This window comes from Larus michahellis, chromosome 4, assembly GCF_964199755.1.
Source record: "Larus michahellis chromosome 4, bLarMic1.1, whole genome shotgun sequence".
NCBI lineage: Eukaryota > Metazoa > Chordata > Aves > Charadriiformes > Laridae > Larus > Larus michahellis.
Window position 1 is genome coordinate 22,692,190 of NC_133899.1, and position 21,056 is coordinate 22,713,245.

Below are 21,056 nucleotides of genomic sequence, written 5' to 3' on the forward strand. Positions count from 1 at the left end.
GATGTTTGGTCTGACCCAGCATGGCTGAGATGTAGCAACTGTCATTGACTTTAATGTTAATTTTCATTCCGATGTTCTGGACTGTTGACTTTCTGGGGTCGTTTCACTCTCTGCAACGCATCTTGTCAGGCTGTAGGAGGGCAGGATCTGCTTTTGGAAAACTGGCTTAAGAGAAAGAATGAAGAAGTTCCTTGATATTTAAATGGAAATAGTTCCTAGTGCTCAAAAGGCAACTTGTCCAGAAAAAAGTGTGCGCCCTTCATCTTTGAACATAAAAGCATCTGCATTGGATGAGAGCACGGGTCCGTCAAGCTCAGTTTCATGGATATGTCAATAGCACAGGTTCCCGCAGCATCAGAGTGTTTTTTCCTTTCCCTGGTAAAAACTGACCATTTTTTTACCACCCCATTATTTAACTGAATGTTTTGCCATGTTGGTCTTTTCCTTTTATCACGTGGTAATGCAATTTCTTTGAGAGACTTTGCTGAAAGAATCTGTGAAATATCTTTGGACAACCAGGTGGACTGCAAAAGACTCTCTTTTGTGCCTGCTTCTGCACACCCTTCCAAAATGTCACCACATTAGAGCGCCCTGGCTTGCCTTTACAAAAGCTGTTGATTCTTCTGCAGTAGGACCAGTTTATCCCTATGTTTGTTCCTTACGTTCTCCAGAATTGTTTCTTCAGACGTGCATGGTGGAGGTGTCAGGGTCACCACTCTGGAGTTCCTCATATCTCCTTTGGACTTCAAGAGTCAGCATCATGTTCTCCATCTTCCTCCTCTGTAGGCAGGTTTAAGTCTGGGCTTGTACCTCATGTTAGTAGTCCACCTGTTTCAGGTTGGAGCTCCAAGTTCTTGGGCCAATGTTAGGCTTTGTTAGCATTCCTTGTATCTTATTTAATCTTGTTACCATGCAGCTAAGCATTTCCTTCCCTTTAGAGGCTCTCCTCCCTGGCAGATCCTGAGAGGCGCAGCCTTAGGGAGGCTGTCCCCGGGGAAGGTTTGCTGTTGGGAGTGCCTCCCTGGAGAGCAGAGGAAGACTTAGCCTGGCAGAAGTCTCCATCTGTGTTGCACTCCTGGATATGCTGTCACTGGAGAGGCTGCCCTGACAAGGTTTTCCAGTGCTTGAAACCTCGAAAGGGACTCACGTGGAGAACTCATCTTTGTGTGTTGTTACAGTCTTACAGGATCTCTAATCTTTTTAGCTCTTGCCATGAAGAACCCAAGTAGGAGTCATCTGAGATGAGATCAGCTGGTGTGGTTCATTATCGGAGAAGAAGCAGTGTAGGTCCCTATTTCTGATAAAGCAGGAGGGCTTGGCATTGGTTGTGTGAAAATCTTCAGTGGTGCCATGCAGAAGGAGAACTTTCTGTAATTTGTACAGAGAAGTGTGCAATCAAGTTCTGTTTTGAAGAAGAAAAGCCACAGACGGTACAAGGCTCTCTACCACCACCATGACCGCTCTAGGTGAGAGAAGCCCCCCTAGATGCAGCACAGAGACAGCTGCTCCTGGGATCTGAGCGCTTCTGCTCGCAACGAGTTTCAGCCGTGGCTCCCAAGCGATAAAAGCCATTCCTTTGGAGAACCTGGGATTCTGAAAGGTTTGTGTTGTCTGCGTGAACGTGTCACATAGGTCACAACAGTGGAGTGGGATAAAGTTCCCGCAGAACTTCAGGAGAGGTTCTCCTGGATTCAAACCAGCTGGTGAATGTTTGAGAGTGTGCGGCACTGCTGTGGTAAGTAGCAGAGACACAGGACTGATAAGTCATTAATGAAGATTAGCCATTAATTAGTCATTAATGAAGATTACACGCTGGCATAGTGACCAGTGTGTAATACTGCTGTGTGCTCACGCAGGGACACGTCCTGTGGTGCCACAGGCAGAAGTGGCGCAGGGAGGAGCTCAGGTTTTGTGCCGATTTGTAGAGCATTTAAATCTTTGCAGCCTCTGACTACTGACTTACACTGAAGCAGGAGTTGGCTTTTCCCCTCCGTCCCTGCCAGCCTGGGTCGCGGTGTTCAGTGCTTCAGCCTGGCGGAGCCAGGGTGACCTGGCTGCTGTGCCTGACGCGGAGGGAAGCGCTTCGTTACGCCTGTCTTCGTTACGCCTGTCTTCGTTACGCCTGTCTTCGTTACGCCCATGCCAAGGGCACGTCTGGTACCGACAGCGGTCAGAAACACTTGTTTTTAAAACAAGTTTTAAGAATTACACGCCTGCGTAGAGTGTTACACCTGAAAATTATTGCTGACTTATAAAGTACTTCTTTCTTGGACTGCACGTAGCTAAGTTGAATGCGTGTTTTGAGCTGTGACTTGGTGGGATCAGTACCAGCTTCATCCTGAGAAGCTGACTTTGGGATTCATCACTAGAAGCTTGGAAATCTTGTGCTGGCTTTTTAGGTTTTGTTAAAATCCAGTGAGCATTAACATTTACCTGCCATATCCTGGGAAGGCACAAATGCTTTAGAAATGGTCTGTTCAGAAAGACGTTTTTGTTGGTTTTGTGTTCTGACAGTGATACTACCTCCCCCTCCCAGCGTTTTTCGAAAATACAACTTAAAAACGTGTTAGTGTTTGTGAAATCAATGCTGACAGTCTGTTGTTTGTAAATCAGCAGACAAAAGAGATGGGTAGAATTCATAAGGAGATTCAACTACCAAAGATACAATTTCTGGCAAAGTAAATGATGGAAGAAATTTAGGACCAGAGTCTTGTTTTTTTGTTTTGTTTTGTTATTTTTGTGATCTACTTAAAAGCCACGATCCTCTATGAGCTTCACATTTTGTGTCTCTGTAGGATGTCACTGGCAGTGACACAGTACTGAGTTCTTACAAGTGACCCTTGGGCAGCATTAATAAAATAAATACTGTGTATGCATTGGGAGTCTTAAATCTTTTTATTTTTATATTTTTCTGCCTTAAGGTGAAATTAGAGTCTCTCTTACCTATCTAGGAAATTTACACTGTCTGGACCCAGAAGTAGGACCCTGGTCATGGCCTAAGCAAGCTGAGTTCGGTCACTGAAATTGCAGCTTCTGTTGTGTTGATGTTTTTTTCTCCACTGTGATTACCCTGTTTTACCAATGCCTCGTCATCTGTTTGTATTTTCTTGTTTTCTAGCATGGTTTCGTCGTATTTGGTTCATCATGGGTACTGTTCAACAGCGACTGCCTTTGCCAGAGTCACGGACACCACAATCCAGGAAGAACAGACCTCAATAAAGAATAGACAAAGTAAGTCCCCTGGGGAGTCGTTCTCAACACGTGGCACGCTGGCCACATGTTTCCTTCGGGACTCTGCAGAGGAATGAAGTGCTGTGGAAGTAGAAAAGTTATTCCACCACAGCACAAAGGTGTCCACAGCACACTGCTGACTTATTGTTCCTGCCTGTGGGTCAGTAGAGCTTGGGGACTGCTGCTTGGAGCACTTTTCCCATCGCCACTGTGTCCCTTCCACCCTCTGCCACCTTTGCCTGAAAATTCTTTCCATTGCCTATCTGCTCTGAGAAATCACCTGCATGTGTTGAAGAGAGTAAGTTTTCTGATCAGCTTGGTTAACTTCCCTCAGTCTTGTTGAAAATGAATAGCTGAATCCTAAAATCATAGAATCATAGAATGTGTTGGGTTGGAAGGGACCTCTAAAGGCCATCTCGTCCAACCCCCCTGCAGTGAGCAGGGACATCTTCAACTAGATCAGGTTGCTCAGAGCCTCATCCAGCCTGGCCTTGAATGTCTCCAGGGATGGGGCCTCCACCACCTCTCTGGGCAACCTGGGCCAGTGTCTCACCACCGCTCCAACATGTCCATGTCCTTCTTGTGCTGAAGGAAGAGCTGAGGTGGCTCTCCGCTTTGAGACCAGCAGTTTCACGCATCAGGCTACACATGATATTTAGGGCAGAAGGTGCTTTCTTGAGGTAGTGCCAAACTGATGGAGAACAGAATGATTACCTTGGACTTGCCTGAACTGAGGTCACTGCCTATCAGCATCCCTTTGGATTTGGGTTCTGCGATGCAGCGTGTTGCAGCAGGGGCAGTTTCATTATCATGGTCACAGGGACCCAGACACATCGATCCATTTTGACTACAGCTCCCAGAGTTAACGAGTCTCCCAGTCCCTTTGCACATTTAGTCATCAGGTAAATTTTTTGCATACTAAAGGTTTTGCAGATTCACAGCCGACGCGCTTAGCTCACACCAGGTGGAGGATTTGTATTCTGTGTCTGTTTCGGTTACTGCTCTTTCCTCCAAAGTGGTTCATCTCTCAGTGGGTACGGCCGTAAGTGCTTTTGGTTCCTGCAGAATAAGGCTTGCAGCGTTCTCCTGCTCTGCGGTTTTTGGGTTGTTTTGTTTTTTAGCTTTTCTATTCACAGGCTCAGACTGCAGAGTCACAGAACATTGGTGTGTTTTCTGCATTCTCCTGGCTGTTGAATACATCCCGCTCTGTACATTTCCCTTCCCTTTGTGAACCGTTTCTCATGTGACTGTTACATACCAGGAGCATCGTGGCCCTTTGTAGCTCACTCCATACATTACACACGCTTAGCCAGCATTTGGGTTCATCTGGGGACTCTGCTTAGTACCCAAAATAACTTAGAGTTGCTGCCCATTAGTGCTGATGGGCTTTGTGCTCTCCAGACCATGCATTATGCAAACCTGAGCCCAGCCGGTGTTCTTGCTGGTGCGGATTTAATTGGTAAAGCCTTACGGGAGGGACGCGAGACAGTGATCTCGTTTGTCTGAGGACAGGTGACGAGGCAGATGGGAAGGAAGGAATATAGAGCTCTGAAGTTGGGGCTTCAATAAAAGGTGTGAGGAAAACACAGATGGGAAAACAAAAAGAGGGGAAAATATAAAAGGCGGCGACATCTGTGAGAGTTGCCAAACAAGGCAAAGAAGAGAGCTGTCAAAAGCAGCGAGACATGAAAACGGACGTGCAAGTAAGTAGAAGAAACAGAGCGCGAAATGAAGGAGACTGTGCAACACACGTTGGTGAGAGCGCCGCGTCTTTGGGTTTAGCTTTCAGCTACAATAACAAGCAAATAGACACTGAGAAGTGGGAGCCAAGACAAGTCATAGCAGATTGTTACCGGGGATTGCTAACAAGGATTACTGGGCTGGGCTTTGAACTGCTCATGGCTCGCAATAGTCACAGCCTGTTGTTACGAGCGCCTCTGCTTGCAAAGCGCCTCACTGGCAATTCAACACCTTCTCTCTGTTGTTTGTGAGGAGTCCTGGAAAAACAGAGAGAAGTGCATTGCATTTTTAGTTTTAAGGCCACGTAGTTTTTTATTTTAAGGGCACTTAGAAAAAAAACAAAACGTGAACCTCTGTAGATCAGCAGCTTCTCTGAGTGTTCATGGGTGGGATCTCAAGTTAAGTCTTGCACTTGTGTCTTGTGACCCACTGACGGAACGTACGCAGGACATGAACACCCAGGATGATAGATGGCTTCTGCCTCATATCTTTGTGGCTCCTAGAAGTGTACAACTCGTGGAGCGGTTTCTAGCTTGGTCAGTAGCTGATTCTTGGAGCCAGCTTACAGGTGCCACATCCTCATTGCAGGCCAAGCTCAGGTTCCTTCTCTGGGAATACTTTGAGGTGGGACTTGCAGGAACCCAGTTTTATTGATATAAGTACTTCTACTTAGAGGTAGGGATATAGGGGAAACACTACTGTGCTGTGGTTTAAGCCCACAGACCCCCTAAGAATACTCTTCTTATCTGATGCACAGCCACACGTACAATTCTAAGCATGAACCAGCCAGAGGACGTAATGTGGGGGTGACCCAGGGGCTTCTCCTCTGAAACTGTCATTTCCCCAGCAGCCTCCTTGCTCCCATCCAGTTGTCATGTCCTGCTTTCTTTTGCATCACTGCATAGTTCTGTGACTAAAGGACTAAAGTCCCAGAGCACCCCACCCCAGCGCACCCACTTCATCTTTCAGATCCTTCTACTCTTGATGTTTCTGAGCTGCTAAGAGATTCTCCCTCATTTTCACGGGCTTTTCCTCATCCTAATCCATAATAAATAGAATCACAGACTCATAGAATGATAGAATGGTTTGCGTTGGAAAGGACCTTAAAGATCATCTAGTTCCAACCCCCCTGCCTTGGGCAGGGATACCTCCCACCAGCCCAGGTTGCTCCAAGCCCCGTCCAGCCTGGCCTTGAACCCCTCCAGGGATGGGGTGGCCCCAGCTTCTCTGGGCAACCTGGGCCAGGAGCTCACCACCCTCACAGCAAACAATTTCTTCCCAATATCTCATCTAAATCTCCCCTCTTCCAGTTTGAAGCCACCACCCCTCATCCTATCACTCTATGCCCTTGTAAAAAGTCCCTCTCCAGCTTTCTTGTAGGCCCCCTTCAGGTACTGGAAGGGGCTCTAAGGTCTCCCTGGAGCCTTTTCTCAATGTGGTCCCCAGTTCTCCCTAGCCCTTGTGCAAGGTGGTAGTGGGGAGCTGTGTGGCAAGTGTGAGACAACTCTTCTGGCCGTTCTTGTTGGCCGGTCCTGTGTGTCAATAGGTCTCCTTTTGCTTTCAGGAATACAGAAGCTAGTATTAGCAGGCAGAGTGGGAGAGGCTATAGAAGCCACCCAGCAGCTCTATCCTGGCCTCCTAGAACATAACCCCAACCTGCTCTTCATGTTAAAGTAAGTATGAATAGCTTTATACTCCCTAATGCTGAAATGTGTAGATGAAAGAGGGAAGAAAGAGGCTCTCCAGCCATCCGGTCTGGTTGCACACCTTGGTCTGAATTTAAACTGTCTGAGATCCCATTGGGAGCAGGTGGGAGAGGACACAGGTTCGCTTCTTTGCACAGTACTTTTAGCAATGTAGGCAGAGCTGTTTTGTTGCTGCTCAGACCCAGTATGGCTTTGCCTCATGAGGTCAGGCAGAGGTGGGTGAAATTTTAGCTCCGCCAACTGCCAGAAGCTCCTCCACAGATGGACTTTAGTTGTCTTGTGGAGATCTTGCCACACTGGAGCAGGTGGCAGTCACTGGGAAGGTTCCTAGAAAGGCAGATGTATGGAAAAAAGGCTATTTGGGGTAGAGATTAAAGGGAGAAAGTGCCTGTGTGTCCCAGTTCTCCCAGCCGTACAGAGTGGCTCTCCCCAGCCTCCTGAGATGTGTAAGGACGGTTCCCAGTAAAGCCAAATGGGCAGCTGTCCTCACTGCCCTGTCACTGTGAATATTCCGTTTTTTACCCTTCCTTGTCTATTTGCCGTTGGCCACCAGCATTTCTAGGTTGATGGTGGAGTGGGGCAACTACGATGTTTGGCAGATTTAGTATGATGTCCCTGAAAAAAAACCCCACAGTCGAGTTTTGGGGTTCCTGCAGAGATAGTGGAGATGAAAGCATGCTGTAAAGGAACTGTTTCTTCTTAGCAATATAGAAATAAACTTGGTTTTTGGGAATGTCTTACCATTCGTTAGCATCAAAATTGCAGTTTCTGAGCTACTTCCTCCCATAGCATTATCAGAGCACTGGCAATACAAAGGTACCAGGAGTCTGAAATGTCTTTTTCGAAGGCAAGAGATTTAACTCCTGTGCAGTTTCTAGGACTTCTCCGCTCAGTAACGAAGGAAACCTCAATGCAGAGCATCCTGGCTGTCACGCACCCTTTTCTCCTTCTTCCCTCCTATGAAATCAGGTGTCGGCAGTTTGTGGAGATGGTGAATGGGACAGACAGTGAAGTACGTTGTTTCAGTGCCCGCAGCCCCAGATCCCAGGACAGTTACCCCGGGTCCCCCAGCTTAAGTCCTAGACATGGATCAAGCAACTCACACGTTCATAGTACTGGTAAGTGTGTTTTCTGTGTCTCCTGGTGAGAAGAGCAAATGTTAAAGGTCAGCTACTGTCCATTACCTGCTACTTTCTGTATGTCTTTCTATGAAATGCTCCGTTCCTTTCTGATATCCAGCTGAGAAGACATACTGTTGTCATGGGTGTCTCTGTACTGTTACAAAATCGATTTTACATTAGTTATTTTCCACAGACAATTGTCTACAGAGCAGGTTTTTTTCAGAATAAAGAAGGTTTTGAAGGTGGCCTTGTAGTGCAGGCACTAGTGACTCAGTGTTTCACTGCCCGAGCTGTAAGAGGAGGTCTGGAAAACAAAACCTGTTTCCTTGGAGCCTGCAGAAGAATTGCTTTCCCGTAAGGAGCGAGCAGAAGATGCACTGTTCTGGCCGGCTGAGCGAAAGGTTAAGGGGATGCCTTGCATGAGAGCTTCTTCCTCCCCCGTGGACTCCGTGGACCTTGCAAGCTCTAAACGTGTGAGAAGGGAACAGTTATGTCCCTGCGAAACCCATCGCTGAAGCATCAACTTTTTGCAGTTTAGGAAATGAAACTTTAGGATTTGAAGCGGAAAGAACGAGGTAAACCAGGACACCCAAGCTATCTTCCCTAGGTAATTATTGACTCCAGCTTTGAAGATGGAGTAGGCCAGGGAGTATGACCTGCAGAGTCCCTGGAAAACACTCTGAGCTGCTTCACTGAGCCTTGAGCTGCTCACAGCCATCTATCTGACTGTGTTTGGTTTGGGTATTCCCACTGCTGCGTGCAACAAACAGTGGACAGGCAAACATTTAAGGGAAAGGAGGACAATTACTTGAATGCCTCCAAGCTGTCACTCACCTTCCCAAGCCAGTGTCTTTGTTTTCCTGTGTTGTGTTGCGAGAAGCCCTGGGTGTGTTTCTCTGACTAGATAGTCGGAATGATCCCGTCAGCCCATAAAAGCTCTTGGTAATACCCGTTTTCAACCAGGAGATGCCCACATAAAAAAAACCCTACAACACAAGGCAGCATTCATATATATTTGTCTCCATCCACAGGACACCACCTTCCGCAGTTCCCTCTGTCTGACCTTGGTGCTTTCAAAATAGTGATAATTTCATCAGTCATATTTCAAAGATTAAGCAGGAAAAAAAAGTTGGGCACGATCTACTGCGTCTTTGCCATGTAAATGCGCAGAACGGCCTTTTGTTTGAATCTTTGTGTTTCCATGATAAACATATAAATAAATTCCCTGGCTATAAATATGATTGTGGGATCAGCTGATGAATTTGGATATATCACCATCACTTCTGGAGGAACAGCCTCCGTCACATCATCTAGTCAAGATCCTGTGGTCAATGTTGGTTGCCTAGGAAGAAGACGAGCCCATAGTGAGATTTTTCCAAAATATTATTTGAACCCCTAATGATTTGTAGTTGTCTTGGTATTAAATAGCCCCTGCAAGTTTAGCCGGTAATTTTTGAATCCATATAAAACTTGTGGTAATGACCAAAGGTTTGTGTCCAGCGTCAGTGAGTTCCACTGCTTGATGATAGGCACCTTTGGTAGGGGAGAGGATGAGATTTCAGGCCTGACTCTCCTTTCAGTGATGTCTGTTCTTCTGAACGAGGAAGGTCAGCTTGTGATTTTTAAGAGGATTCTTGTTTGCTGAGTGTTGTGTGAATCCGGTGTATGCCTAATACAAGATAGGTCGTGGAAAGCCTGGGACGTTCTGCTTGCAAAGAGTTCTTGTGGTCCAGTTTTCACCTGTGCTCTCATAGTTTTCCTGGATAGAGGGTTTCTGAGAAATATTTGGGTTTGTGAGAAGCGAGTTTGTAAACCCCTTTACAAACCATCCATGCTTCATATTTCATCAGTAATTTCTGTGCTTGTGTGAGCTGCTTCTGCCTGTCTCTTATTTCCAGCCCATTTTTGGAACTTCCTTAAGCTCAGACATTGCTGGTGAGCAGTGGTTTCCTTCCATATTCATTTGTGTTTTCTCTAAACCCCACTAAATTTTAAGAACGATGAATAATAATTTAAGTCCGACAGTCTTATTTTGCTTTCTTCCTTTGGGGTCTGCTCTCTTGCTAAATTGTTGACTTCGTTGTTGACTTCACACTAGAGCGATACTGTCAGTCTGGTCTCACTTTTCCCTTTCTTCTTGACTTTCAGGAGCAGATAGTCCAACCTGTAGCAATGGAGTCATGTCCACAAAAAGCAAACAGAGTCACAGTAAATACCCAACACTGAGTTCATCATCTTCATCTTCCTCCTCCTCCTCCCCCTCATCTGTGAACTACTCTGAGTCCAATTCTACAGATTCTACCAAATCTCAGCAGCACAGTAGTACGAGTAACCAAGAAACCAGGTATTTTTTTCTCCTTTGTAGATGTCTGAGGAGGGTGAGATGGTGGGAGAGGGCTCAGTCTGCTTTCAGAAGAGCCAGAAGGGTCTTGTGTCCTGCTCTTATGAACAACAGAGTGACCCTTCGTTAGCTACAAGGTCACTACTGTTCCTAGCAGCCAGAAGCCTGTCCCGGTTCCGCTGCTCTGGCCAGGCTCGGAGGCTCATCTCATAAGGAATATTATGATGCTCTTGTTTCAAGCACCGAGCTGTGCCACTAAACTGGTGCCATCAGATCCCAACGGGATAGTTTGGGCAGAAGCTCTCCCCTTGAGCTGTTGCTGCTGCCTCAGCCAGTTGGTGACTGCTGCTGAGCAGCCCCCCTGCCCTCTGCTGGGGGAGGCAGCAGCTCGAGTGCTTACTGCTGTTGCAGTTTGAGAAAACCCATAACAATCAATTGTTGTTTCGATAATTATTCTATCACCCGACGAGCCCTCCCCACCTGGAAAGGGGAATCGGGGAAAGCAAGGAAACCGGAGGGTTGAAATATAAATAGATTTAATAGGATAAGACTAAATAATTAACAATAATACTAAAGAACCAGTATTAATCCCAATACTAATATAAAATACACAAGAATTACACTCAGCCAATTATATCGTGAGGAAGCTGTGCGCTCCCAGCAGTGGACAGTAAATGTGGGACCCTGCCAGCGCTGCGGCTTCGGGAGGAAGGGAATCATAGAATCATAGAATTGCTGAGGTTGGAAGGTACCTTTAAGATCATCGAGTCCAACCTTTAACCTACCCTGACAAAAGCCACTTCTAAACCGTGTCCCTAAGTGCCCCATCTACCCTTTTTTTAAACACCTCCAGGGATGGTGAATCCACCACCTCCCTGGGCAGCCTATTCCAATGTTTAATAACCCTTTCAGTGAAAAAATGTTTCCTAATATCCATTCTAAACCTCTCCTGACGTAACTTGAACCCGTTTCCTCTCGTCCTATCACTTGTCACCAGGGAGAAGAGGTCAGCCCCCATCTCTCTACAACCTCCTTTCAGGTAGTTGTAGAGGGTGATGAGGTCTCCCCTCAGCCTCCTCTTCTCCAAGCTAAACATGCCCAGCTCCCTCAGTCGTCCTTCATAAGGTTTGTCCTCCAGACCCCTCACCAGCTTTGTAGCCCTTCTCTGGACATGCTCCAACACCTCAATGTCCCTCTTGTAGCGAGGGGCCCAAAACTGAACGCAGTACTCGAGGTGGGGCCTCACCAGTGCCGAGTACAGGGGGATGATCACTTCCCTAGTCCGGCTCACCACACTATTCCTGATACAGGCTAGGATGCTGTTGGCCTTCTTGGCCACCTGGGCACACTGCTGGCTCATATTCAGCCGGCTGTCAACCAACACCCCCAGGTCCTTTTCTGCCGGGCTGCTTTCGAGCCACTCCGCCCCACTTTCGAGCCACTCTGCTGGGCTTAGGGCTCCAGCACGGGGGCAAGGAGTTTCTCTGGACCGCCGCCATCAAGGGAGAGAGAGCGACTACACAGCAAACTTCCTAATTTATATCAAATGTGACATTCGTGGTATGAAATCATCCTGTTGGCCAGCCTGGGTCAAATTCGGAGGCCTCGCTCCTCCTCATCCCTGCACCTGACGAGGCTCGAAAACACTGAGACCTTGAATCCCACATGGCCTAGGTGGCTATAAAGTAAATATTTTCACGAATTCAGATGCTAGAGTCTTCCAAAAGTGGAGTTTTCCCCGGCATGAGAAGGTAAATTAGTCCTGTGTCGCTCATCCCAGGACAACTGTGTTGGTGCATTGCCCTCTTGAGTATTTTTCTTGGGCTACCTCTACCTGTTGCCCAGTTGCTTCCGGATGAGCCTCTAAATCAACAGTTTTCTACTTGTGACAAGCAAATCAGACCTGTAGAAAGCCTCCCTTCTCCCGGGAGCCATAGGCAGGCAGTCTGTTTACTGGAGCGTGGAGCATATTGAGCTGAGGTGGGAACAGAGCTTCCTTTGGGCCCACTTACCAGGTGGGTGTTGCAGGGTTGTCTCGGGTCCTGCTGGAGCGGAGGATGTCCTTGTGATGAGTAGAATCTCTTGCTAATTGCGGCTGGCACTCATCCTCTGAGGGCTGTGCCAAGCGCAGTTTGCAGGACAGTTTGTCGTCTCTGTCGTGACCTCTTGAGGGCCGTACAGCACGTAACTGAGCGAGAAACACTTGTTCAGACTCCATTTACCGGAATCGTGTGATAATGTTGGATTTATGGTTCTTTTTTTTAAATCTAGAGCCCAAGTCCCAGCAAGATTTTCTCGTCGTTTCAGTTAATCAGCAATCTTATCCCGACTGCTGTCATGAACATTTAAGCCTAGAGCCCTTGTGTTCTGTATTGCACTTTTTGCAAGTGTTGATGGCTTACCGCAGCCAAGATTTCCCTCCTGTTTGGTATGTTAGGATGTTATCTGTTGTCTGGCTGCTGCTCGCTGTCGCAGAGATGACTGCTTCCTGAAGGGAAAATGATAAGCACTCTGCACCTGTAATTATGACAGCCACTTTCAGCACAGAACCCTATTTCATAAGTTGCCATCAGAAGCCTTCACCATTTTTTTGCTATACTGAATCAGACTATCTGGCACCCTGTAGTCCCATCTGGCACCTTTCCTGGTTTACTGGCCATTGCTGGGCATCATTTGGCATCTGAGCTCTTCATTTCTTCCCTTTCTAATTTAGACATCTTGGCCTTTCTTTCCTCCTTTCACCTCAGTGACAGCGAGATGGAAATGGAGGCTGAGCATTACCCCAACGGAGTCCTGGAAAATTCATCCACCAGGATAATGAACGGCACCTACAAACATGAAGAGATCCTGCAGACGGATGAATCCAGCATGGGTAGGGCCTCAGAGGCAGGAGGGGTAAAGGGAAATAGAAAGAGCAGGTACGAGAGTTAAAATTGGGATAGGATTGCGGTGAAACACATGTACTTCGGGTTTCTTTCCCCACCCCAGTGCATGAAGTTCTCAGGATGCCTGTTTCACGGGGAAAATGAATCTGTCCTGGAACTAAAACCAGGTCTGGCTTTTCATAGTTTCATCCCCAGCGGTGCTGGGGATGTTGTGGAGCAGAGGAAACAATAAGAGTCAAAGGTTTGTTCAGCGCTTGGTCATGAATTCCAGCTCGGAGCAGTCCTGGCACTTCTTCCTGCTGGGGGATGGAACTGAGCTGCGAAAGGCAGCTCATGCCCAGCCACAGAGCGTCCTCAGCACGGTGTGGTCAGCTACAGCTGTCTTGTTTGCGGGTGCGTTAGCCAGGAGGAGGAGGATGAATTAGCTACGCTGCCTCTGAAACTGGGGATTCCTCCAGTTATAATGGGTCTTGTGGCCACGGAATACTGGGAAGCTGGTGGTGTTGACATCTCTGACTGAAAGTTTTCTCAGCCCAGGGTTTGTTAGGCCAGGGGTTTCTGTGTTGTGTCCACTGTCTCACACAGATAAAAGGGTAACACAGCTGGAGCTGTGAGCTCCCATGATTCTCTCCGAGTATTTGATTTGTAGGTAGTCCTCAGGCATTAAACAAACTGAGCTCAAGTTTTTCCTGTACCTGATGGACACTGTGAAAAAACCACTTCGGCTGTCGCAGTGCAGGGATCAGAAGAAGCTTCCACTGGGATAAACTCAGAGCAGGGAGCAGCTACCCACTCCAGAAGGGGAAGGAGTTTAGGGGTAGCATGACACAGAGTGGGCCGTGGTGGGAAATGGGAGGTAACTGTTACTTCTCCTCTGTCTTTCCTCTAGAAGACAGTTGCCCCCAGAGGCAGCTCTGTGGAGGGAACCATGCTGCCACGGAGCGAATGATCCAGTTTGGACGGGAGCTGCAGATGCTGAGCGAGCAGCTTTGCAGAGAATATGGGAAGAACACAGTGCACAAAAAGATGCTTCAGGTAAGCCTGGGCCTTGTGCTGCCTCACAGCAGTTCTCTGGGCCAGGACTGGGGCTGTGGGTTCTCTTGCAGAGCTATGGGTGGCCCTCACTTCTGCACTTGGTGAGGAAGAGGGGGCCTACGTGGGGATCAGAGGTCGAAACTCAGTGAACATAGAGCATCTAGACCCAGTTCTCAGCAGAGGAGAGAAGAAATACAGCTCCTGCCTGCCTTCGCTCTTCTTCTCTCCAGGTGACACTCTACCTGCCTTCCCGTGCTGGTTCCCCTGCCAGGTGGAGGGGGCACCCTCTTTAATCCAGTATCTTGATGGCCCAGTGTGGTCCCTTGCTGCCAAGAAGAAAAGGGCCATTTCTTTTCAGGAGGTAGGCACCTGTCACCTTGGCGATGGCAGGAGGTGCCCCGGCTGATGGACTTGGAGGTTTTCCTGTGTGTTTGCAGCCATGCATGACCTTACCGTGCCTTTCTGTTCTCTCATACAGGACGCATTTAGCTTGTTAGCTTACTCAGACCCTTGGAACTGCCCCGTTGGTCAACAGCTGGACCCAATCCAGAGGGAACCCGTGTGTGCTGCTCTTAATAGTGCTATATTGGGTAAGGCCTGGTTCCTTTGTGAGCGCTACCACTGGACGTATCTGCTCGCGAGGGCTGTCCTGTGGTGGACAAGCCTGTGAGTGTTAGGAAAAGTTCAGAAATACTTGTGTTTAGCTTTTGCCTCTCTTTCTGTTGCTGGGGACAGGGCAGTGATGCAGGAAGGCAGGTGGGAGGGAAGCCTGCAGGGAACAGATCCACCTGAACTAATCTTCTTTTGGCTCCCTTCCTTGGGTCGTCTTCCAAGGATGCTCCTTGGGATTTTCCTCTCCTGCTTACTGAGGAAGCCAAGACCTCTTTGATGCATTTCCTGCCCCTCTTCTTCCTTCGAACCCACCTGAATCACTTCGCTGGCATTAGTAGGGGTCTTTTCCAAGCTGTTTGGGTTGGCAGAGTTTTGTCCTGGCATCGTCCTGCTTTCTGGTAGGGAATGCAGTTGCTCTGTCGCAGCAGCTCCTAAGTGAAGCAGGTTTCTGTAGCGTTGGCTCTAAAGTCGAGGGGGGCCATTAATTCCAGTTACCTTCGATCTTGTGTTGGACATGTAGAGTTAAGTGGGTCTGTCTTCCCTTTGAGCATTGCCTCTGCATGTTCCCATCATGTGCTGTGCCTGCTAGAGCCCAGAGAGCCTGGCTGCCTGCAGTCCAGTGTTGGAATCAGGGCTGTTGCAATGGTCCAGCCCTGTTGCTCTTTCCTTTATGGTCCTAACTGTGCTGAGAGAACCCCGCTCTGCGCAGAGGTCTGGTTATAGGTTGGTTTTCTTCAGCTAGCAAGACAGCTCCCCTTCTTCTGATGAGCTTTGCTCCTTGCGTCAGCAGGATGGATCATGGTTGGATCCAGGTATGAGCAGTCTCTTGCCCTCCGTTGTGTCCTCGGAGCTGAGTGTTTGTGCCTGTTCTCCCATTTTCCTTAGACAAGAATGTTCCTTGTCGTCATTTACTCTCTTACCTTGATTCTGGTGTAGTAAATGCAGTAGCTTTCCCTGATGGAAGTCTTATGCTTGCAATCAATGAGTTGCCATGTCATTGCTGACCCTCCTGGCATCTTCAGCTACAGAAAATTCCGTGCTGGAGAAACGGTTATAGCGATAGTGAAGTAACGGGCTGCCAGCACTCTGCAAGAAAGGGCTTGTTTCATTCTAGGCAGGGCCCTCGGCCCCGTCAACCAGACCCCGTGCATGCTTTGTCATTGCTCAGGTGACTTCACAGGACACACCGCAGTCTCGGTTAGCTCGGTCCGTCCACAGCCGGCCAAACACTGCTCGCTGGACACCTTCTCTGCCTCAGAAACCCAGGCTTGGTCCTGTGCGCAGTCCACCTCGCCGTGCCCAGATGTATTTCCTAGCAGGTCTGTGCACCTCACGTTGAATGTGCCAGGAGATTTAGAGATTATCTTCTGGGGGAAGGAACAGCTTGATGGACAAAGCCTTGAGGGCTCCTGTTCTGTCTGAGTAAAGGAACAGAAATGACATGGTTTGGGAAGGAGAGTCCCTTCCCCTGACAGTCAGCATGGGCAGGTGTCCAGCAGGGTGGCTCAGTTCTAGCCGTTGTTGGTCCGGTGCTTGAGAGACATGGACAAGTTGCTGAGGGGTGTCATCAGGGAGACGTGAAAGATGGTATCTGGACGTGCTTCATCACACAGGTCGCAAGACACCTTGTCTAGCTCAGATGAGGATCCCCTCTTGCGTGCATAGCAAACATGAAGATGAAAAGAAGCAGTGACCAGTGAGTGAGTTTGTTTAGGGCTTGGACTACTGTGTAGACTTGCACAGGTGGGAGAGTGGGAGAGGTTGCCTCTCACTTGGTGCCAGTTTCTCCGGCCTTTTCTTGTTCTTCCATGCATTGATCTCTCATGCTTTGAGGGTTTTCTGGCAGACACTGAGGCAGCAGGAGCTCCACTGCCTTTTTCTTGCTCTGGCCACCAAAGCAGCACTTTCTCAAAGGCCCTGTTGAGCTGTGGCCCCACGTGGGATGTGTCACGGGTGGTGGGGTGTGTGGAGTAGCTTCCTTCCAGAGCCAGCATCTTCTGCCAGGGATGCTGGCCTTGGTGCCCAGGTGGGACAGAGAGGTGAGCCGGCATGCAGCCAGGACTCCTCTTCTAAACAGATTTCTTTTTTTGCCCCTACAGAATCTCAGAACCTGCCAAAGCAGCCCCCGCTGATGCTTGCCCTGGGCCAGGCCTCGGAGTGTTTGCGGCTCATGGCTCGCGTGGGCTTGGGCTCCTGCTCCTTTGCCAGAGTAGACGACTATTTGCACTAGCCACCAGAGCAAGATGGAGTTAACATCGTTGAGTGCTGCCCTTCACCCTCCGTTGCTGCCACTACAGCACCACCTCGTTCGATAGCCTGACCTCCCTGCCACCAACACCCCCTCTAGCACACACACACGCTGCCTGTGACAGGATTGAGTGAGTCCCTCGCTGTGTGGCTATCCCTGACCCCAGGAACGACGGGCAGATCGTACCTGTCTCCCTGCCATTGCTGCGGCTCCAGCGGCACTCAGTATTTCGCTGGTTATTCTAATGTAGCGCCTTCCGATTGTAGGGATTTCTCTTTATTTTGATTTGAGTTGTTTCTCATGGATCCACCAGTATTTTATCTGGAGAGTTTTGCTGAGCTGGTTTCTGCTGATTTACTGAGGAAGCTGATCAAGTTGGTGACAGCTTGTTCTTTTCTTCCCTTCTCCCTCCGTTGTGCACATACAGTATCATCTTCTGTGCTAGTTATCTGAACTCTTCTCGCAGTGGCAGTTCAGAGGGATTTTTTTTTTTATTTTATTTGAATCCTGTTTATTAAAAAGGTCTCTTCCACCTCCACAAAGTCATTGATGTATTTATTGCCCACAGACTCGGTCCCAGCCATACACATCATCCAGCCCTGCAGGAGACCTGGTGAGGTAGGTCCTGTCACGCACTAATGATGGGAACTGGAGGAGCCTGGTCCTTCGTGGTGGTGCTTGTCTCTCTAAGAGCACAGGGCTCTCAAACGCTTGGCTTTGTGAGTGGGAAGACTTGATGTTGCCTGTGTCGGTGGCTGCAGTGTAAAAGCATCTCACAGCCCTGAGAAATAGGTAAATACAGCTCTCAGAGCAGCTGGAGGGATAGGACCGACGGATATGAAATCATCTACCTTTGTATTGGTAGAAGCAGATTGTGTTAGCCTGCAAGAAACATCCATGGGTGCTGCCCAGTTGGGCTGTCGGTTTTTGTGTTAAATCACGCATCCCCCCGTTTCGCCATCCAGGAGGGTTCTGTCACTAAGACTCGATAATAGCAGTATTTGCTGACCCCTGCGTATAACGCTGATCTAAATGAACACTTCTAAATTTTGGAAGTGTCTCGAGAACACTAGTGTGAACTGTGCTCACCTTTGCAGGTCGCACGTGCCGAGATGAGGTTGTGGGTTAGGGTCAGTACTAGCTTTGTAAGGTCTGAGCCGGTCAGAAGGGAGCAGCGATGTTTTTTTAAGGATCACTAAGAAAACTATTTTAGTTTCAGGCCCAAAAGCGACCAGCGAGGGTCCTGTGGGCGAGTAACCTCCAAATAAGATGGACTAACGTGTCTCTGCTGTGGTATGTATCAGGCCCAGGCACTCAAGTGCTACTAAGCTTTTGGTGTTCAAACTATCTGCCTATAAGTGTTTCTGAGCGCGTGCTTTGAACCGATGAGGCTGCGTAGCAGCCCCACGTGCTCTGCGTCCTCCGGTCTACCGTTGGGAGACTTCAGGTTCGGTCTGGCTGCGTGGGAGGAATTGTAATTCCGCACCAAATGAATTGTAGGTCAGTAGCTCTGAGGAGGCCCCTGGGGAGCTCAGACCCAACACGTATTTTACTGCTGTTCGTGAATTTTTTTTTTTAAATTTTTTTGGGGGGGGGGAGGGTCAATGAAAGATGAACAGATCGTGTTGAAGTTTGCCCTTAAATTGGAGGTTAGCCTGTGCCAGGGCTTCAAGCAGCAAGAGAGCTTGTGTGCCGCTGGAGAAGGGAAGGTGGTGTGTGACCTCAAGCCTAGAGCTTGAAGGATTTTCTGCATTTGCAGGCTTGGTTTGCGGCTAGAAGGGGAGGTCTGAAACCAAGGCAGAGCAGGGGGGGCAGAAGACGACTGTGGCAGTGAATGTGCAGGTGGTGGTGGAGGTGGCTGGGATGCCTGGCGCTACCTTTTGGTGAAGGCATGCAATGTGCAGCGGCGGTGCTAGAGCTGTTGGGGCCTAAGAAAACGGGCAACATGAGGTTTAGAGATGGAGGAGACATTTTTGTTAGATCAACTCGTATAGTTGAGAAAAAGCAGGGGGAGCTATGCGCGCCACGGCCTTTCTTCTAGGGCAGACAGAAGCGGAAGTCTGCACTAAGCGGAAGAATTTAACTTGCAAATCTGGGGCTTGTGTTTCAGTTCTGGGGAAGACCTCATGTGCCTGAAGGAAAATGTAGTGGTTTTTCAATTCTGCTCGTGGTCCTAGTGATGGGTATTACCCCAGCCTGCAGTCTTTGCCTCGCCACAACTGCAGAGACACTAGCTTGGTGGGCGGACGTCCTTTCTGAAGCCTCTTGACGCTGGACCTGCCAGGCTGCCCCGGTGCCGCTGCGGGACCTGCAGCAGCACGTGGACTTGGCCTGGTGAGGGATCCTTCTGCAGGCTCTCCGTTTCTTAGACCTGGGCCCATGGCATGCTGAGGGGCTGATCATGGGTACTTAGGTTGGAAATGCTCTAGTACCTGGCTTTGCCTTTCGCATTTGGCGGTTTCCTCTGCTGTTGGTCACCATTTCGCTTGCTACTGGCTGGCTGCAGTCGGGCCTGTCTTTCATCTTTGTAGCCACACCATCTTTCTCTCTTTCTGAATTTTCTCTGTTCCATCCCTCTGTGGTTCCTTTAAGCCAAGTCTCTTTGTCATGTGTCATATTAATGCCCCACTTGGTCTCTCAGCAAAGCTGTGCTGACTACCCTGGAGCATTTTCGTTGTGTTTTGGTTTCCCTTTTTGCTACCAAAAAGCCCCAAGAGGTGCTCCTAGATACCCGGTTATTCTGGTGCCAAGAAGTGCGTGGTGGGATGGTCTCTCTGGCTTCTCACGGAGACGCCTCCGTGGTAGAAACCATCTTGCCGTTGTGTCAGGGTTCGTGCTAAGAGGCCACGCTCTTAATGATGATTAATTGCATGTGGCAGGGCTAAGTTGCTCTTGACAACGTGCGTCACATAGTGGCAGTACATCCCTGTAGACTTGTCAGCAGTGATGTTTTCCACTTCTTGCCCTTGCCAGCTCTTGTAGCTGGTGTCCTGATCTTGGTTTTCGGGGAGTGCAAGGCCTTTTCTGCTGTGACATATCTGTCCCATACCTGTTTCACTAGTGGTTTCTGCTTGTTGGGCTTGGGTTCTGACTAACGTGGTCATGACTCAGTGTGAGGAGGAGAAGCGTGTGCGGTGTGTGCTGGAGGTGTGGGCTTCAACCTACCACAGATTCCTAGAAGAGGTTTCTGACTTGCTTTTCCCAGGTTCTTTTTCAAAGCCTCTTGGTCTTTGAGTGTCCCTGGCTGCTCCTTGACGGTTCGTATCAGCTGAGACTTGGTTTGAATTGCTGCAGTCATTTTAAAAAATGAACAGAACTAAATTAAATTGAGTCTTTAACATTGAATGTGGTGGTGCACCTAACCAGCGGCTTCAGGCAGTTTAAAAATTACTTTTATGTAAGTGATTTACCTCATGCTTTACTCAGAAACAGATGACCTAAGAACACCCCAGCTGAGGCTCTGCTTCATCTGGGCAGTCCCTCACAGTGTCACTTCTCCCAGGAGTCCTTCAGTGACACCGTGTAAACGATCGCGTAGCCCGTAGTAGGAACTGCTGGCTTCTCAGTGAAGGTGACAAGGTTTCAGCTGTGGCCCAACGTTATAATGCTGATGGCATTGGCTATAGGACTTGCATCACGTGAGGCTGACATGTAGGTTGCTCTCTGCTGGGCTGATCTCAGATCCCTGAAGGTTTTCCAAACGGCAGCCAGACACTGCTCACAGGCAACATTTCTCACTGCACAGCCCCAAGAGAGGCTTTCCAGCCACGGCGTCCTTCCCAGGACCTGTGAAATGCTGCGGCTGGAACAATTAAGCCTCTTCCAGCTCTGCCGTGTCCACACAATCACAGGGTCTCAGCTCTCAACTGCTCAGCCCAGTGTCACCACCAAAGAGGTGACAATCTGCACAGTGGGAGGTACCCTCCAGCTGTACTCTGGACACCAGCCTCTCCACCTGCCTTCCTCAAACTTGGCATAGCAGCAGGGGCCTCTCAGAAGAACTAACATTTCCCAGGGACTTGGTGGAAACCTTCTTTCAGGGGTGGTGAACTGCAGCCCTGCCATCATGGGCTTTGGTTTTGAGCCCGGTGCCCTTTGAGAACAACATTTTGGGAACTCCAGACCTAGAGCCTTGGT

At 48.8% G+C, this 21,056-nt stretch overlaps 1 protein-coding gene across 7 annotated transcripts in view; it reads left to right on the forward strand.

The window, feature by feature from the left end:
• Positions 1-21,056, forward strand: part of RANBP10 (RAN binding protein 10) — a 90,269-nt gene that overhangs the window by 65,909 nt on the left and 3,304 nt on the right. For 2 of the 7 annotated variants that reach the window (XM_074583424.1, XM_074583425.1), the window contains 8 exons: positions 3,119-3,231; positions 6,536-6,644; positions 7,647-7,795; positions 9,947-10,142; positions 12,887-13,011; positions 13,914-14,059; positions 14,538-14,649; positions 16,771-17,461. In XM_074583424.1, coding sequence (XP_074439525.1) covers positions 3,119-3,231; positions 6,536-6,644; positions 7,647-7,795; positions 9,947-10,142; positions 12,887-13,011; positions 13,914-14,059; positions 14,538-14,649; positions 16,771-16,901 — 1,081 coding nt within the window. In that variant the 3' untranslated portion in view covers positions 16,902-17,461. Of the gene's footprint in view, positions 1-3,118; positions 3,232-6,535; positions 6,645-7,646; positions 7,796-9,946; positions 10,143-12,886; positions 13,012-13,913; positions 14,060-14,289; positions 14,421-14,537; positions 14,650-16,770; positions 17,538-21,056 lie in introns of those variants that run through there. The other 5 variants (XM_074583422.1, XM_074583423.1, XM_074583418.1 and 2 more) reach the window with 5 other exon arrangements.